The sequence below is a fragment of the Sphaerodactylus townsendi genome, linkage group LG03 (genome assembly GCF_021028975.2).
Source record: "Sphaerodactylus townsendi isolate TG3544 linkage group LG03, MPM_Stown_v2.3, whole genome shotgun sequence".
NCBI classification, from domain to species: Eukaryota; Metazoa; Chordata; class Lepidosauria; order Squamata; family Sphaerodactylidae; genus Sphaerodactylus; species Sphaerodactylus townsendi.
Window position 1 is genome coordinate 176,638,518 of NC_059427.1, and position 13,834 is coordinate 176,652,351.

General features: G+C 53.9%; 1 protein-coding gene across 1 annotated transcript in view; it reads left to right on the forward strand.

Moving 5' to 3' along the window:
* Positions 1-740: 740 nt before the first annotated feature.
* Positions 741-13,834, forward strand: part of LOC125428040 (plexin-A3-like) — an 88,382-nt gene continuing 75,288 nt past the window's right edge. Inside the window, 4 exon segments of the mRNA XM_048487616.1 lie at positions 741-854; positions 5,291-5,629; positions 5,631-6,569; positions 7,257-7,439. Of these exon segments, the coding sequence (XP_048343573.1) occupies positions 5,348-5,629; positions 5,631-6,569; positions 7,257-7,439 (1,404 nt within the window). The 5' untranslated portion in view covers positions 741-854; positions 5,291-5,347.

A 13,834-nucleotide genomic window follows, 5' to 3' on the forward strand; every position in this document is an offset into this window, starting at 1 on the left:
GGGTCTGGGGGTGCAACTGGGAATTTATAAACGGGGGGGGGGGTATCCAACCGTGGACCGCTCCTCTTCCCGGGCATAGCTGCATCCCGCGGGTTTCTTATCGGAGCCCCCCCCCCCCGGCATCCCCCCCATTAAAAGGGACTCCACCAGCCGCCAGAGGTGTGTTGATGACCCAGAGAACCGCTGCCCGCATCCGTATCCTCGCCCCGCGAACTCCCCCCCCCCCGCCCCCATGGTCGTCCCGCAGCTCCTCTCGCTTCGGTGCCCGGGGATCGCGCGGGAGACACCCGCCGGCTGGCAAGCAAAAGTGTGGCAGGAAGAGTGGGGCGTGGGAGGGGGTTGCCATGCCCAGCCCTGGGGCGGGGGGCGAGTCTTCCTTCAGCCGGGCTGCGCTTCTGCTCCCCCGAGCCCCTCCGCCGGCGCTCCCGCGACCCGCCAGCCCGTTCCCCAGAAGCCCCCTGTTGCAAAAACCCCGGACTCTCCGGCGGGCCCCGCTGCCAGGCAAGGTCTGGATGAATGAGTGCCCGGCCGGAACCATTGCGGGGGCCGGGAGGGGGGAGGACGAGGGCCGGGGGGGATATTTGGGGGAGGGGGCTCCTGCCGCCCGGAGGCGGCCAGCGAGGTGAGGACTCGGGGGGAAAAACGAGGTGGGGGCGGAGCCAGAGGGAGACACCGCCGCTCCTTCTCTCTCGCCGCTCCTCCCCCCCCCGAGCCTCCCTTTTCCTTCTCCCCACTGCCTTCCGCAATGGTTCCGGCCGCGTTTAAAGGGCTCAGAGCGGCCGGGGCGGGAGCAGACGCCGAACGGCGGCGGCTGGAGGAGGCGGCGGAGGGGGGGCGCGCGGAGCGGGCGGCAGGTAGGGGCAGGAGCCGGGCATTTTGCAAAAAAGGATCGGGGATAAGGGCGGGGGGTCATGCACACACACACCCCGCAGCAGCGGCAGCAGCCCCCTCCCCGGGAGGGTGCATTTGAATGCACTCAGGAGAGAGGAGCTCTGGTCAGTAGCAGACCCCCCCTCTTACCTCGGAGGGTTTTGCACCCCGAGCAGGCGCGCCCCAACTGGCCCCCTTCCCTTTTAAAGCCTGCGGCACTTTGATGGTAAAGCCCCCCTTTAATATTAGATCACTTATTCGAGGAGAGTTCCAGCTTGCTAGGATTTCGTTGCACAGGAAGGAAACGGGGGAGGGGGGAGAACAGGTAATGCCATGTAATATTGGGGAGGGGGGAGTGTAAAGCGTGTGGAGCCTGGGGGGTTGGGGAGAGGGGGAAACCAACTCTTTCATTCCCCTCCCCTCCCCACAATGGCTTGGCTCCTTACCCTGGGAGAACCCAAGCTGGGGTGGGGAAAGCGAGCTAACGCCCACCAGGCTCCGACGGGGGTTGATCTCTTAGGGGAGGGGGCGAGAGGGTGAGTAGATGACACCCACCCGTCCCCCTGCCTCTCCCCCCACCCCAGATCTTGTGGTAGGGGACGATTTCTCCCTGGCTTCCGTTTGTTTGTGTTTGCAATTTCGCCTTTGGCTTTTGTAGCAATCCTTCCCAAGTGGGAAACCGAAATCCAGCTTCTCCAAACATGCTGCCTTGGCGGGGGGGGGGGGCGTTGCTGAGATCTGCCTGGGTCCAGGGAGTGGGGCGGTTGGTGCTGGGCCCTAGAATCCTCCTTCCTGTATCCTTTTCACCCTGGGGTGTATGTGGGGTCTGGGGTGTAGGATCTGAGCCTTTACAGGAGGGGGGGTGTCTCCTAGCTCTGGGAACTGGGTCAGCGTGATTGATGGGGGTGCCTGCTTGGAAAGTTTTCTCCTTGCACCGGGTGGATGGACTGCTGGCACCCCCCCCCCCCCGCCCTCTTGCTTTGCTTTGCTTTGGGAGGCAAATCTGACCCAGCTCATTTTCCAGATGGGGAATACAGAGGCTGAGATCCTCCTGTTGAACTAGTGACTGGGGATGGTTTGGAACTCGGGTCCCCGAGACTCCAGGCTGGGGCTGTAATCTGATGGATCTCAACCCCCCCCCCCCGTGTGTGTGTGTGTGTGTGTGTGTGGTGTGTGTGTGTATATATATATATATATAACAGGTTGGTCTCTTACAGTATGAGCAGAGAGATTCGGCTGCTTCTCGCATATGCTCCCCCCTTCCTCGTTGAGTGCATTTGGGGTGTCTGATCTTGCAGTATTCCACTCGGCGTGCAGCTCAGCTGTGGTTTTTCCAGGTCTTTCTAGGAGGGGTCTGTTTATCATTCATGTCTGCTTTGGAGGAACAAGCGAATGGAAGCCACTATGGGGAACCTCTCTCCCCAAAGTGGGATCTTTTTGGAGGGAGGGATGGAGATGTGGGGGGAACAGTGTCTTGTGCAGGGGCTGCTGGGTCTGTAGGGACTCGTTCCTTGGCATGCATGACAAGCTGGGCAGCCTGTATTGGATATGGGCTGCATTGGTCAGCAAAGGTTGGGGGAATCACATGGGCAGATATGCCTGCTCTGATGGTGGAGAAAGAAGCACAGAAGCCGAGGCTTAAAAACTGAAGAAGAGCCCCGCTGAATCTTCCCAGCAGCCTGCCTGGCTTGGCGTCCTGCCTCTCACACAGTGGTCAACCAGCCCCGTGTGAACTGATGTCATCGCTTGCAAGCAGTGGGCAGAGGATGGGAAGGCAAGGCAGGGTGTCAGTTGCAGGAGGAAACGTTGTCACCCCGCTCTGTGTGTGTGTGCGTAAGGCAGGCAGCGCTGCTGTGACAACGTGAGCTCTGGTTTAGCCATAAGGTAGATGCAAAAGCGCCGCACGGACCTTATTTTAGAAACGCTCGTTCCAAAGGCTCTCCCGGAGCCCTCCTTGTGGAAAACCGCACAATAGAGTGTGCCATCCTTGCCAACAGCTCTGGGCTCTTCCTTATTTTCAAATGTCGCTTTCAGTTCTGTGGCAGACCGCGTGCCGTGCGGACAGTGCCAGGGCGGGGTTCTGTCCCCACATCCCTGGTCAGAAGCTCTTTGGAAGCAGGTTCTCCATAAGAGGCCCTGCAGGGCAGGTGACAGAGAGAGGCAGCTCCAGGAGAAACTGCCCGTCGGTCTGGCTGATCACATCCAGTCTGTGGGTCGTGTGAGCTGGGCAGGGTGCGGCTGAGCACTGAACATATAATTTGGGATATGGAAACTACATAGGGCGGTTCTTGGTGAAGTTGGAGCAAGACGAAGCCCGTTTTCGGCAGGAGCATGACACTTATATCTAGATAAAGATGGACTATAATTCCCATCGAAAGCTCCTGCCAGCATGGCCAATTGGCCATGCTGGCAAGGGCTGATGGGAATTGTAGTCCATAACATCTGGAGTGCCAAAGATTCGCCACCACGGACCTAAGCTGTGTCCCTCTTTGGTATTCACAGGGCTCCTTTATTCTCCAGCCAGGACTCTGTGACAGAAATCTCCAAGTAACAGTTGACTAAGGGCAGGAACACAATTTTAATCCTAAAAGAATAGAAGGTGATCTGGCATAGCTCTTCCTTGCCATTTGCAACGGCATCATTTTCTCCTCCGTGGAACTGAGCAAAATGTTTGCCGTGCCTCCAGTCGCGATTTCAAAGGTTCCCGGGGGCCAGGCGAAGTGGTTTAATCTGTTAAATTTTTATCCCATAACATGAACGCACGAAGCCGCCTGATGCGGAATCGGATCCTGCGTCCGTCAAAGTCAGTGGTGCCTCATCCTGATTACATTTGGCCCGAGGGAAATCGGCAGTCTTTCCTTTTTTAAAAAATGTAGCTTTTTTTGGTGTTCTTGGTCATTTCTTTTGTTTGTCTTTTTAAAAAGCCCATCACCCTCCACAGCAGATGACAAGGCCCAGCCCAAAGGTGATGTTGGCACAGTGCCCCACAGGTAGGGTTGCCAGGTCTGAGTTGGGAAATTCCTCTGTGGGACTTTGATGCCGTGGAGTCCACTTTCCAAAGCAGCAATTTCCTCCAGGGGCACAGGTCTCTTATTGACTGGGAACCAATTGTAATTTCAGGGGCTCTCCAGCCTTGACCTGGAGCTGGCAGCCCTGCCCACAGGTGAGCTTCACCTGCTTGTGTCGTGTTTAAGTCGGACCAAGGCTATTTGCCATAAGGCGGCTTTGTCAAGAATGCCTGTTTGGAGCATCTGCCTGGGGAAGCGCTCCAAGAGCTGGAACACAGTTAACCGCTCTTGCGTCCGCCATCTTTGTTCCTCTTGGGTGACAGGTGGCCACTTTCCTGTGCTGTTGCGGGTGTGTGTGTGGGGAGGGTGTGAAGATGTGTTTGCTTCTCAGTCTTGCAGGTGCAAATCCATGCAGTATACTTGTGGGAAGCTGGGAAAGGTGTGGGAAGAATAAGCGGAAGGAGAAACTCTGCTCTCAGGAGGTTTCTCCTCTCTCTTTTGAAGGACTGTAGATTTCAGCTAAGCCTTGGGAGAAATGGTGGGAACGTCAAGCATTTTGGAAGCCAGAACTGTGTAGCTTTACTCTTTCAAAACAAACCGTTTTCCGCAGGAGGCTGGCTTTGTTGAGCAATAAACAGCTAAATGTGCTCTGGAACCTTACACCCCTGCTTGTTTGCTTAGGAGTTCACCAAACCAATGGGGCTTATTCCAAAATATAAACGCCACAGTTTGACATTTTAGAGCCTGACCAGTTTGCTTTTCTGCCGTTTGCTAAAGGCAGGGTTCACCGACCTCTTTGAGCCTATAAGCACATTTGGAACGATGGGGGGGTGGGGAGATTCCCACTTCAAAAATGGCTTCCACAAGAGGTGGAGCCAACCCCCAAATGGTTTCTGTGGGAGGCGAAGCCAAATGGAATACCTCGGTTCTCACGTCTCCTAGGGGAAAGGAAATTTGGAGGGTAGAATGGGCCCACGCACTGACTTAAGGCTCATTCCGCACATGCAGAATAATGCACTTTCAAACTGCTTTCAGTGCTCTTTGAAGCTGTGCGGAATGGCAAAATCCACTTGCAAACAGTTGTGAAAGTGGTTTGAAAATGCATTATTTTGCGTGTGCGGAAGGGGCCTTTAGAAAAGCTCAGCCGCCGACCAATTCTCCTCTGGATCTTCCAGTCTAAACCCCTTTCATCTAAATGAAGGCAGCCAATAACAAGTCCTGCTTTACAGTGACCACGCCCACTTCCCCGAGAAGCTTGGTGCACACCAGGTGAAGCACTGACAAGCGTCATGGCCCCCGCGGGCATCACATTGGGGAACCCTGTTCTGAGGTTTCGCAGAACTGTTTGTCTCTTCATCATGTGAGGTTTAGAATGTCCCTACATCACCTTTTTGCATTTCCCTTTTTTACAGGCTGGATGAACTGCCTCTGCCTGGCTGGGCCGGGCCCCAGGCGACTAGCTGGTTATCATGTGGCAGCTGCCGCTCGCTGTCACCTCTGTTGCTTCAGTTCTCCTGTCCTTGTTGCTGCCGCTGTCAGGCACCTTACCTGCACGTGCCACCTTCACCGTCTCAGACGTGGGCCTCAGCCACCTGGCGGTTCACCATGACACAGGTGAGGTCTACCTTGGTGCCAATGTAATCGCATTTACAAGCTCTCAGCCAACTTGACCCTGCTAGTTGCGACGTGATGCTACAGAGCCCGGTGCCCGGGATGACCCCCGTTGCCATACTCCTCCTCGTGGCGTAAGGGAGCCTATGCTGCGTTCACCAGCTATCTCCTGCTGATAACGTCAATAAGTTGCTGCTGATTGACTATGCTGGCAGTCGGCTGGTTGCGTGTGGCAGCGTCTGGCAGGGAGTGTGCCAGCTCTTGCGGCTCGAAGATTTGGCCAAACTGGGTGAGCCACACCAGCGAAAAGAGCACTATTTATCTGGCGGGCGTGAGCCAGATGCCATGGTTGGCGTGATCGTGGAGAAACCGGGGCAGCCCAGCCGCTTCTTTGTAGGCACGTCCATCGGAGGGCGCTCGGAATATTTCCCTACCCTTTCCAGCCGGCGCTTGACCCCCGATTCCACCAGCCCCGAGATGTTCAGCCTCGTTTATCAGGATGAGTTTGTTTCCTCCCAAATCAAGGTGCCTTCCGACGACACCTTCCCTCGCTTGCACTCGACCTTCGACGATATCTACCACGCAATGTCTGCGCTTTGTGTCCCGGAGGGTTTCGTGTGTATTTCCTGACTTTGTGTTGCGACCTTATCGCTCCAGACACCCCTAGAGCCAGCGGGCGGCTCAGTGGGCCCCGGAGTGTCTGGGGGAGAGAGGTTCTTCTCATCCAAAATTGTGCGTCTTTGTGCCAATGACACCGAGTTCTACTCTTACGTGGAGTTTCCCCTGGGCTGTTCCAAGGATGGTGTGGAATATCGCCTTGTGCAGGCCGCACAGCTGGCTAAAGCGGGCCGCCAGTTGGCCCGGTCCCTGGGCATCGCTGAGGGGCAGGATGTACTCTATGCTGCCTTCTCGCAAGGCCAGAAGAACCGGGCCACCCCGCCCCGGGAGAGCCTCCTCTGCCTCTTCACGCTGGACGAGGTTAATCAACGCATCCGGGAACGTATCCAGTCGTGCTACCGTGGCGAAGGACGCCTCTCTCTGCCGTGGCTTCTGAACAAAGAGCTGCCTTGCATCAACACGGTACAATTTCTCTGTCCCCTCATCATTTCCATTGCGGGCTGGAGGTATGCAGGGACAGTGAGACAGCTCTGAAGAAAGTTGAGCTGAGTTGACTTGGGCACTGTGGGCGCTGCCCGCTCCACTCAGCTGTGAGCCTCAGTTACAGTGAAAATATGGCCTACGTGGCTTCAGGGCTGTCCCCCCCCCTCCCACACACACAGAAAGGTTTCCCACCAGCTTAAAAGTCCTTGCCGATTTTTACTTGGTGGTTTCCACTTGTCCAACATAGTGATTCCCAACGTTTTTTTACTCGTGTACCCCTTTTGGCAACCCATTTCCCTAATATTGTACCCCCCATGTTAGCAAACCCAGTTCGTAATTTTTATGTACCCCCAAATGCTGTGGTGCATACCTCCAGGGGTACGCGTCCCCCAGGTTGGGAACCACTGGTCCAACAGGTAGAACCAGGGTACTTTAAGACCCTTAAATCCTGCCCAGTGGTCCTTGTTTTGGCTGTTGTGATCAAAATCATGGCTACCCTCTCCTCCTCCTTACCTAACACTGGCAACTGGGAGATATGCCTAGCAGGGCTCGCATTTTTTGGGGATAAAATGCCCCCATGTGTTGTCCTTGTAATCCAGAAAGAGGGAACATGATCCCTTTCCGTGCTGATCCTTACACCCCGCCCCCATCTTCCCTTCTTTCCAGCCCATGCAGATCAATGGGAATTTCTGTGGGCTGGTGCTAAACCAGCCCTTGGGGGGCCTGCGGGTCATCGAAGGGCGCCCCCTGCTGGAAGAGAAGACTGAAGGCATGGCCAGCGTCACTGCGTACACCTACCGTGGCCACTCGGTTGTGTTCATAGGAACTCGCGCTGGCAATCTCAAGAAGGTGAGATGGTCTTGTTGGGTGTGGGAGGGCGAGGCAGTAGCCGACGCCATGGCCCTTCCTGCTTTATGCACTCCTGCCATGGGAAATTGAAAGAAAAGCCGCCGTCTCCCTTCTTAGCCGGCGATGGAGGATTTTACATCTCCCGTAGCACCCTTGTGGTCCCAACGGTGATAACCAGGTTAGAAATAAATTGGTGTGGGGGCAAAGTTTCCTATTGGGGTTGGAAGCACCATTTCCTGGTTGTGCCAAAGGTTCTGTTACTCGTATGTTGACCATTGTTCCTGCGTCGAATGCTTGAAAAGGCCCCCCGGTGGCCCTCTCTGTTGAGCAAGGGAGGGGGCATTTCCCCCTTAGTGAGGCATTTGCTCCCCCTCATCCCCTGTGAGCCCCACCTGTGCCTACAAATGCATTGTTCATCGATCCTTCCTGACCCCGTTCAGTTAAAGTATTCTAATCTGAGCCAGGCCTGCAGAATATTAATTCATTGGTCTTAGAAATGTTTCCTGAAGTGAGACCATTCCCCATGGACAATTGCTGCCATTTCCTCTAGAAAACAGTTTTTCTTACCAAGATAATGTGCTACCCTTTGACCCCCACCCCCCACCCCCACCCAGGGGAATGAAATGCGATGGTTCAACTAGACTTACAAATCTGGATCCCTCTCTGCAAGATGGGATGTCGGGTTCTGAGGTCTAAATTCAGGTGGGATTTGCCCGAAAGTATTTTGGCTGCAATTCAAAGTCATCATAGCATTGGCTCTCGTTAAGCCTGTATATCTTTTCTTCACATTTTGTGTAAAGAAACTGGTGTCTGTGATCTTGCCTTCCCTTCATCACTGAACCTGCAGAGCTGAAGCCTGCATACCCAGAGTCGGGCATGGTTCCCAAGAAATCTTAGAGCAGCAGTGGCATAGTGGCTAAGAGCAGTGGCTAAGAGCAGGTGCACTCTGATCTGGAGAGGAACCGGGTTTGATTCCCAGCTCTGCCGCTTGAGTTGTGGAGGCTTATCTGGGGAATTCAGATTAGCCTGTACACTCCCACCACACGCCAGCTTCTAGGGTGGACTCTTGGGCTGGGCTGCTAGCCACAGTTTCTTTTTCAGGAGCTTCCTCTCAGTCTCCCCACCCCACTTTGCACAGGGTGTTTGTTGTGATGGGGAAGGCGCAAAGGAGAGTGTAAGCCCTTTGAGTCTCCCCTGCAGGAGAGAAAGGGGGGATATAAATCCAAACTCTTCTTCTCTTCTTCTTCTTGGTGTGTGTGTTTGTAATGAATTTCGTATTTAGGCTCCTGCATCCTCTGTTTATTGTGCTGTGGACTTGATTTGGTTTGGAGGCTTAATTTCAGGTGGGGCCTTCTTTAGAGTATTTTGCTAAGAGTTGCAGAGTCACAGCATGCCTTGGCTAAGCCTGTATATCTTATCTTCCTGTTTTGGGCAAAGAAACTGGTGTCTGTGATCTTGCCTTCTTTTCTTCTCTGAATCTCCAGAGCTGAACCCCTCATACCCAGAGGGGGGCATGGTTCCCAAGAAATCTTAGACCTTGGTGTGTTTGTTTGTAATGAATTTCATATTTTGGCTCCTGCATCCTCCGTTTATTGTGCTGTGGGCTGGGCAGGAAAGTACCAACATTTTTCTATGCTAGGAGCTGTATGCTCCAGAATTGGGCCATGCCCCACGGGAAAACCTCCAGCCTTCCCCACACATCACCTCTAATCACGCTGATAGATAAGGAAAGATCCAGCTACAGGACGGGATCGCCCTCTCATCTGGTGTGTCGTGGCTCAGTGGGGGGGGAAGCAGATGGGGGAGGAATTGCCACAAGTCACAGCTGACTTCTCGATGACCCCGCAGGGTTTTCCAAGCTAGAGACCTCCAGAGGAGCGTTGCCTGCCCCTATGTAGGGACCCTGGTGATCCTTGGTGGTCTCCCATCTGAATAATTACCACGGCTGACTTCTTAGCTTCAGAGATCTGTTGAGATTGGGGCCAGTGGTGGCTTAACCTTTGGCACTCCAGATGTTATGGACTACAATTCCCATCAGCCCCTTCCAGCATGGCCAATTGGCCATGTTGGAAGGGGCTGATGGGAATTAAGAACATAAGAACATAAGAACAAGCCAGCTGGATCAGACCAGAGTCCATCTAGTCCAGCTCTCTGCTACTCGCAGTGGCCCACCAGGTGCCTTTGGGAGCTGACATGTAGGATGTGTGAGCAATGGCCTTCGCTGCTGCCATGTTGCTGCTTCTGCTGCTGCTCCTGAGCACCTGGTCTGTAAGGCATTTGACGAAATTTGCACCCTAAGATTGGGCAGTGATCAAGATTGGGAGCCATAGATTCGACTTCTCCTCCATAAAATCTGTCCAAGCCCTTTTTAAAGCTATCATCCCAAGCTTAGTGGTCATCACCACCTCCTGTGGTAGCATATTCCAAACACCAATCACACGCTATGGAAGAAGTGTTTCCTTTTATTAGTCCCAATTCTTTCCCCCAGCATTTTCAATGAATGCCCCCCTTGGTTCTAGTATTGTGTGAGAAAGAGAGAAAATTTCTCTCTCTGTCAACATTTTCTACCCCATGCATAATTTTACTCAGACTTCCAATTATATCCCCCCTCAGATCGCCTCTCTCTCTCCAAACTAAAGAGTCCCAAACGCTGCAGCCTCTCCTCATAAGGAAGGTGCTTCAATCCTTCAATCATCCTCATTGCCCTTCTGTGCACTTTTTCTATCTCTTCGATATCCTTTTTGAGATGTGGCGACCAGAACTGAACACAGGACTCCAAGTGCGGTCGCACCACTGCTTTATATAAGGGCATGACAATCCTTGCAGTTTTATTCTCAATTCCTTTCCTAATTATCCCCAGCATAGAGTTTGCCTTTTTCACAGCTGCCATGCATTGAGTTGAATTGTAGTACATAACATCTGGAGTGCCAAAGGTTCGCCACCACGGGGCTAGGCTGAGCTATCCAGAGAGGTAAACAAAGGTGGCTTGCTGTTGCCTACCTCTGCATAGCAACTGTGGACTTCCTTGGTGGGCTCCCATCCAAGTGCTAACTAAGGCCACTCTACTTAGCGGTGACGGCACATATGCCGCCGGTGCAACCTGTCCGCTGCTTCCAATGCAGCTTCAGCCTCCACCCCTTTTGGATTGCACAGTAATTCTGGTTTCTTCCCCCCATATGTACGGCTAAATACTTGGGGTGGCGGGGTGGGGATATGCAGAGGGGATATATCTGCCCAGGCGTGAGAAACCTTCTCTTTTTTTCAGCTGACTGCCCTTAAATGAATGTTGCCTTCCGTGCAGTAGGGTGGGAGAGAAATCCCTGTTACTGACAGCCGCACCTCTACGCCCCCCCCACCCCGCCTATTCCCATTAGTTACCCCTCTGCAGAGGGGGCTGCCCAGCAGACTCGTTAAATTAAATATTTAACTGGGCAGCAAATGAGCTGGCACTCCCCTCTTCCATCCCACTGTGTGGGTGTGGGTGGGGGGGGGATAGAACTTGTGAGCCCCCTTCCCACAGGAATGGAGGTGGGTCCGGATATCGGGGCTACAATTCGGGGGCGTTCTGGGTAATGGTTGATGGAGCATGCAGGCACCCCAGGAATTATATTTCTCTCCCACCCCAACCTCTTCCTTCCAGACACATTTTTGTTCTGAACTCAGCATTTTTCTGCTTGGGTTTTTTTCTCCTCTCCTGCTCTTTGAAATGTGTCTATTAAGCTGATCTGTGAGGATAGTGAATGGCAGGAGTGGCCAGTGGAAGGAAGAAGGGGGGGGAATGTGGGCGAACGCTTTGGGAAGGGTTCGCCATTCATTTAATTCATTTGTACCCCACTTTTCTCTCCAGTGGGGACCTCAAGCCCCTTACGTTGTTCCCCTCACCTGCATCCTATCCTCACAACAACCCTGTGAGGTAGGTTAGGCTGAGAGAGTGTGACGGTTCCAAGGTCACCCAGTCAGCTTCCATGGCGTGAGTGGGGATTCGAACCCAGGTCTCTCCGGCACTAGTCTTGGCCGTGGACACCATTAATGGTAATTTGCTTCAAGGGTTCTCACCCGGCCTCTGCTTGTTCCGCATCTAAGATGGCGTTTCGGAGGGTGGGGCTCCATTTCAGTTGGCCGTGGAGGAGAGGACTCATAAGAACGGGTTTAAACTCCTGGCGGAGGAATCCTGGTATCAGCAGGATATTGAGGAAAACGTTGTTACGATCAGGGCTGTCCAGTGGAGGAATCTGTTGCCCAGGGATTTTGTGGGCCCTCCCTCCGTGGAGGTGTTTAGACGAAGATTGGACTTTTATTGGTCAGGGATGCTTAAGGTCACCCTACATGGCGCGGGGGGTGACACTAGATGATGAAGAAGAAGAGTTTGGATTTATATCCCCCCTTTCTCTCCTGTAGGAGACTCAAAGGGGCTGACAATCTCCTTGCCCTTCCTCCCTCACAACAAACACCCTGTGAGGTGGGTGGAGACTGAGAGGGGCTCTCAGAAGAACTGTGAGCTAGGCCCAAGGTCACCCAGCTGGCATGTGTGGGAGTGTACAGGCTAATCTGAATTCCCCAGATAAGCCTCCACAACTCAAGTGGCAGAGCTGGGAATCAAACCTGGTTCCTCCAGATCAGAATGCACCTGCTCTTAGCCACTACGCCACTGCTGCTCCTTTGGCCTCTTCCAGCTTCTTAATGCTATTATTCTTTGACTGGTCCCCAGAACCCGCTAAGCCTCCTGCTCCTGCCTTTCTAATGAATTCAGTTTAATTAAGGAAGAGTGCCTCGGACTGCAGAGCACTCTTGCTCCTTCCCAGAATTAAGTCCCTTCGTAAGCACCAAGTCATTACTGGCCCATGGGGTGATGTCACCTCCCGACGATTACAAGGCAGACTATGTTTTCGGGGTGGTTTACCATGGCCTCCCCCAGTTGTCTCCACTTTACCCACCACAAGCAGGGTACTCATTTTTACAACCGAGGAAGGATAGACGGCTGAGTCAGCCTGGAGCCGGCTCCCTGAAACCTACTTCTGTCGGGATCAAACCCGGGTTGTGAACCGAGATCGGATTTCAGTGCTGCAGGTTACCACCTGAACTGAAGAAGATGATAAATCAAAACTCTGGGACCCTGTTGTGGTTCAGTGGTTAGAATGTCACACTAGACTACAACTCCAAATTACATGACTTTGGGCCAGTCACTTTCTCTCAGGACTACCTCACAGGGTTGTTGTGGGTGGCTTCAGGAGGAGGGGAGAATCAGGTATGCCATCCTGTGCTTCTTGGAGAAGGGGGCAGGGTAAAAATGTGACCGGCGGGTAATGCCCTCACCCTCGGCGCCAAGCATGCTGAATTTGGGGGAACGATCAGGAGAAGGGACTTCATACAGCTTAGCTCCACCTTTTCTCTGTTTGGGGGGGGGGGTTTCCTTGCTTCAGCTGGTGCAGGAGCTAAAGGATTTGAGGGGGCTTCTTTTTGACCAGGCTGGATAGTTTTCCAGAAGCAGCAAAGCAATCCCATGGCCTCCTGATTCCCCCCTTCCAACAGAAGAGGGGAGCATGTGTGCGCGGTGGGGGCGGGGTAATCCCAGGAGCTCCTGGTATCTGGTCTTCGCCTGCATAGGTGAACCCAGTTTAGAAGTGGCAGTGGCGGGTGGGGGAGGAGGGGGCAAGAAATGCTGTTTAAACTCTTGAACCCCTAGCAGGGGGCAGGAGGGGAGGTCATGACCCCCTTCTGTTCCCCATGCCAAGGTGGTGATTCAATTAGAGAGCCAGGAGGCCGGGAGGTAGCCGAAGCCAAGAGTCGTCGGGCAGCAGCACCGCTCCCAGATCTCTAGGACTATACTTAATGGCCTTGTTGGCCCAGATTGCCTGGAGATTCTCACTCTTGGGGTGACCTCCTGAGGGGGGGCACAGAGGGAAATGTGGCGACTCTGAAAAGGGCCATTATGATCCCACCCGTGTGGAGCAGGGAGGGGGGCTCTGTCTCTCGATCCCTGGGACTACAGCGGCACTGACCCCCGGGGCCTGGTTGGTTTGTGGGGAGGTTCAATGGGGCTTTGTTGGCTCAGATGAAAGACCCTTTGAGTTTTTTTTTTTTCTGGGGCATGCCTGTGTGTGGTGCCCTTCCTTCCGAAGATGGGGGGGTACCTCCTCCGGAAGATGGGGGAAGGAGCCGATGATGCTGTTCTGGGGTTTAGGGATGCCCAGCCTCAGGGTGGGACCTGGGGATTCCTTTGGGATGACAGCTGATCCCCTTGTGACCATTAGAGATCAGCTCCCCACCTGGAGAGGGTGGAGCGCTTATGGCAGTGCATGCCGCCAAGGTCCTCCCCAGTCTACCCCCAAATCTCCAGGGGTTTCCTGGGCTGGATCTGGCCACCCTATCCCAATCCCCAGTCCCCTGCTGGTGGC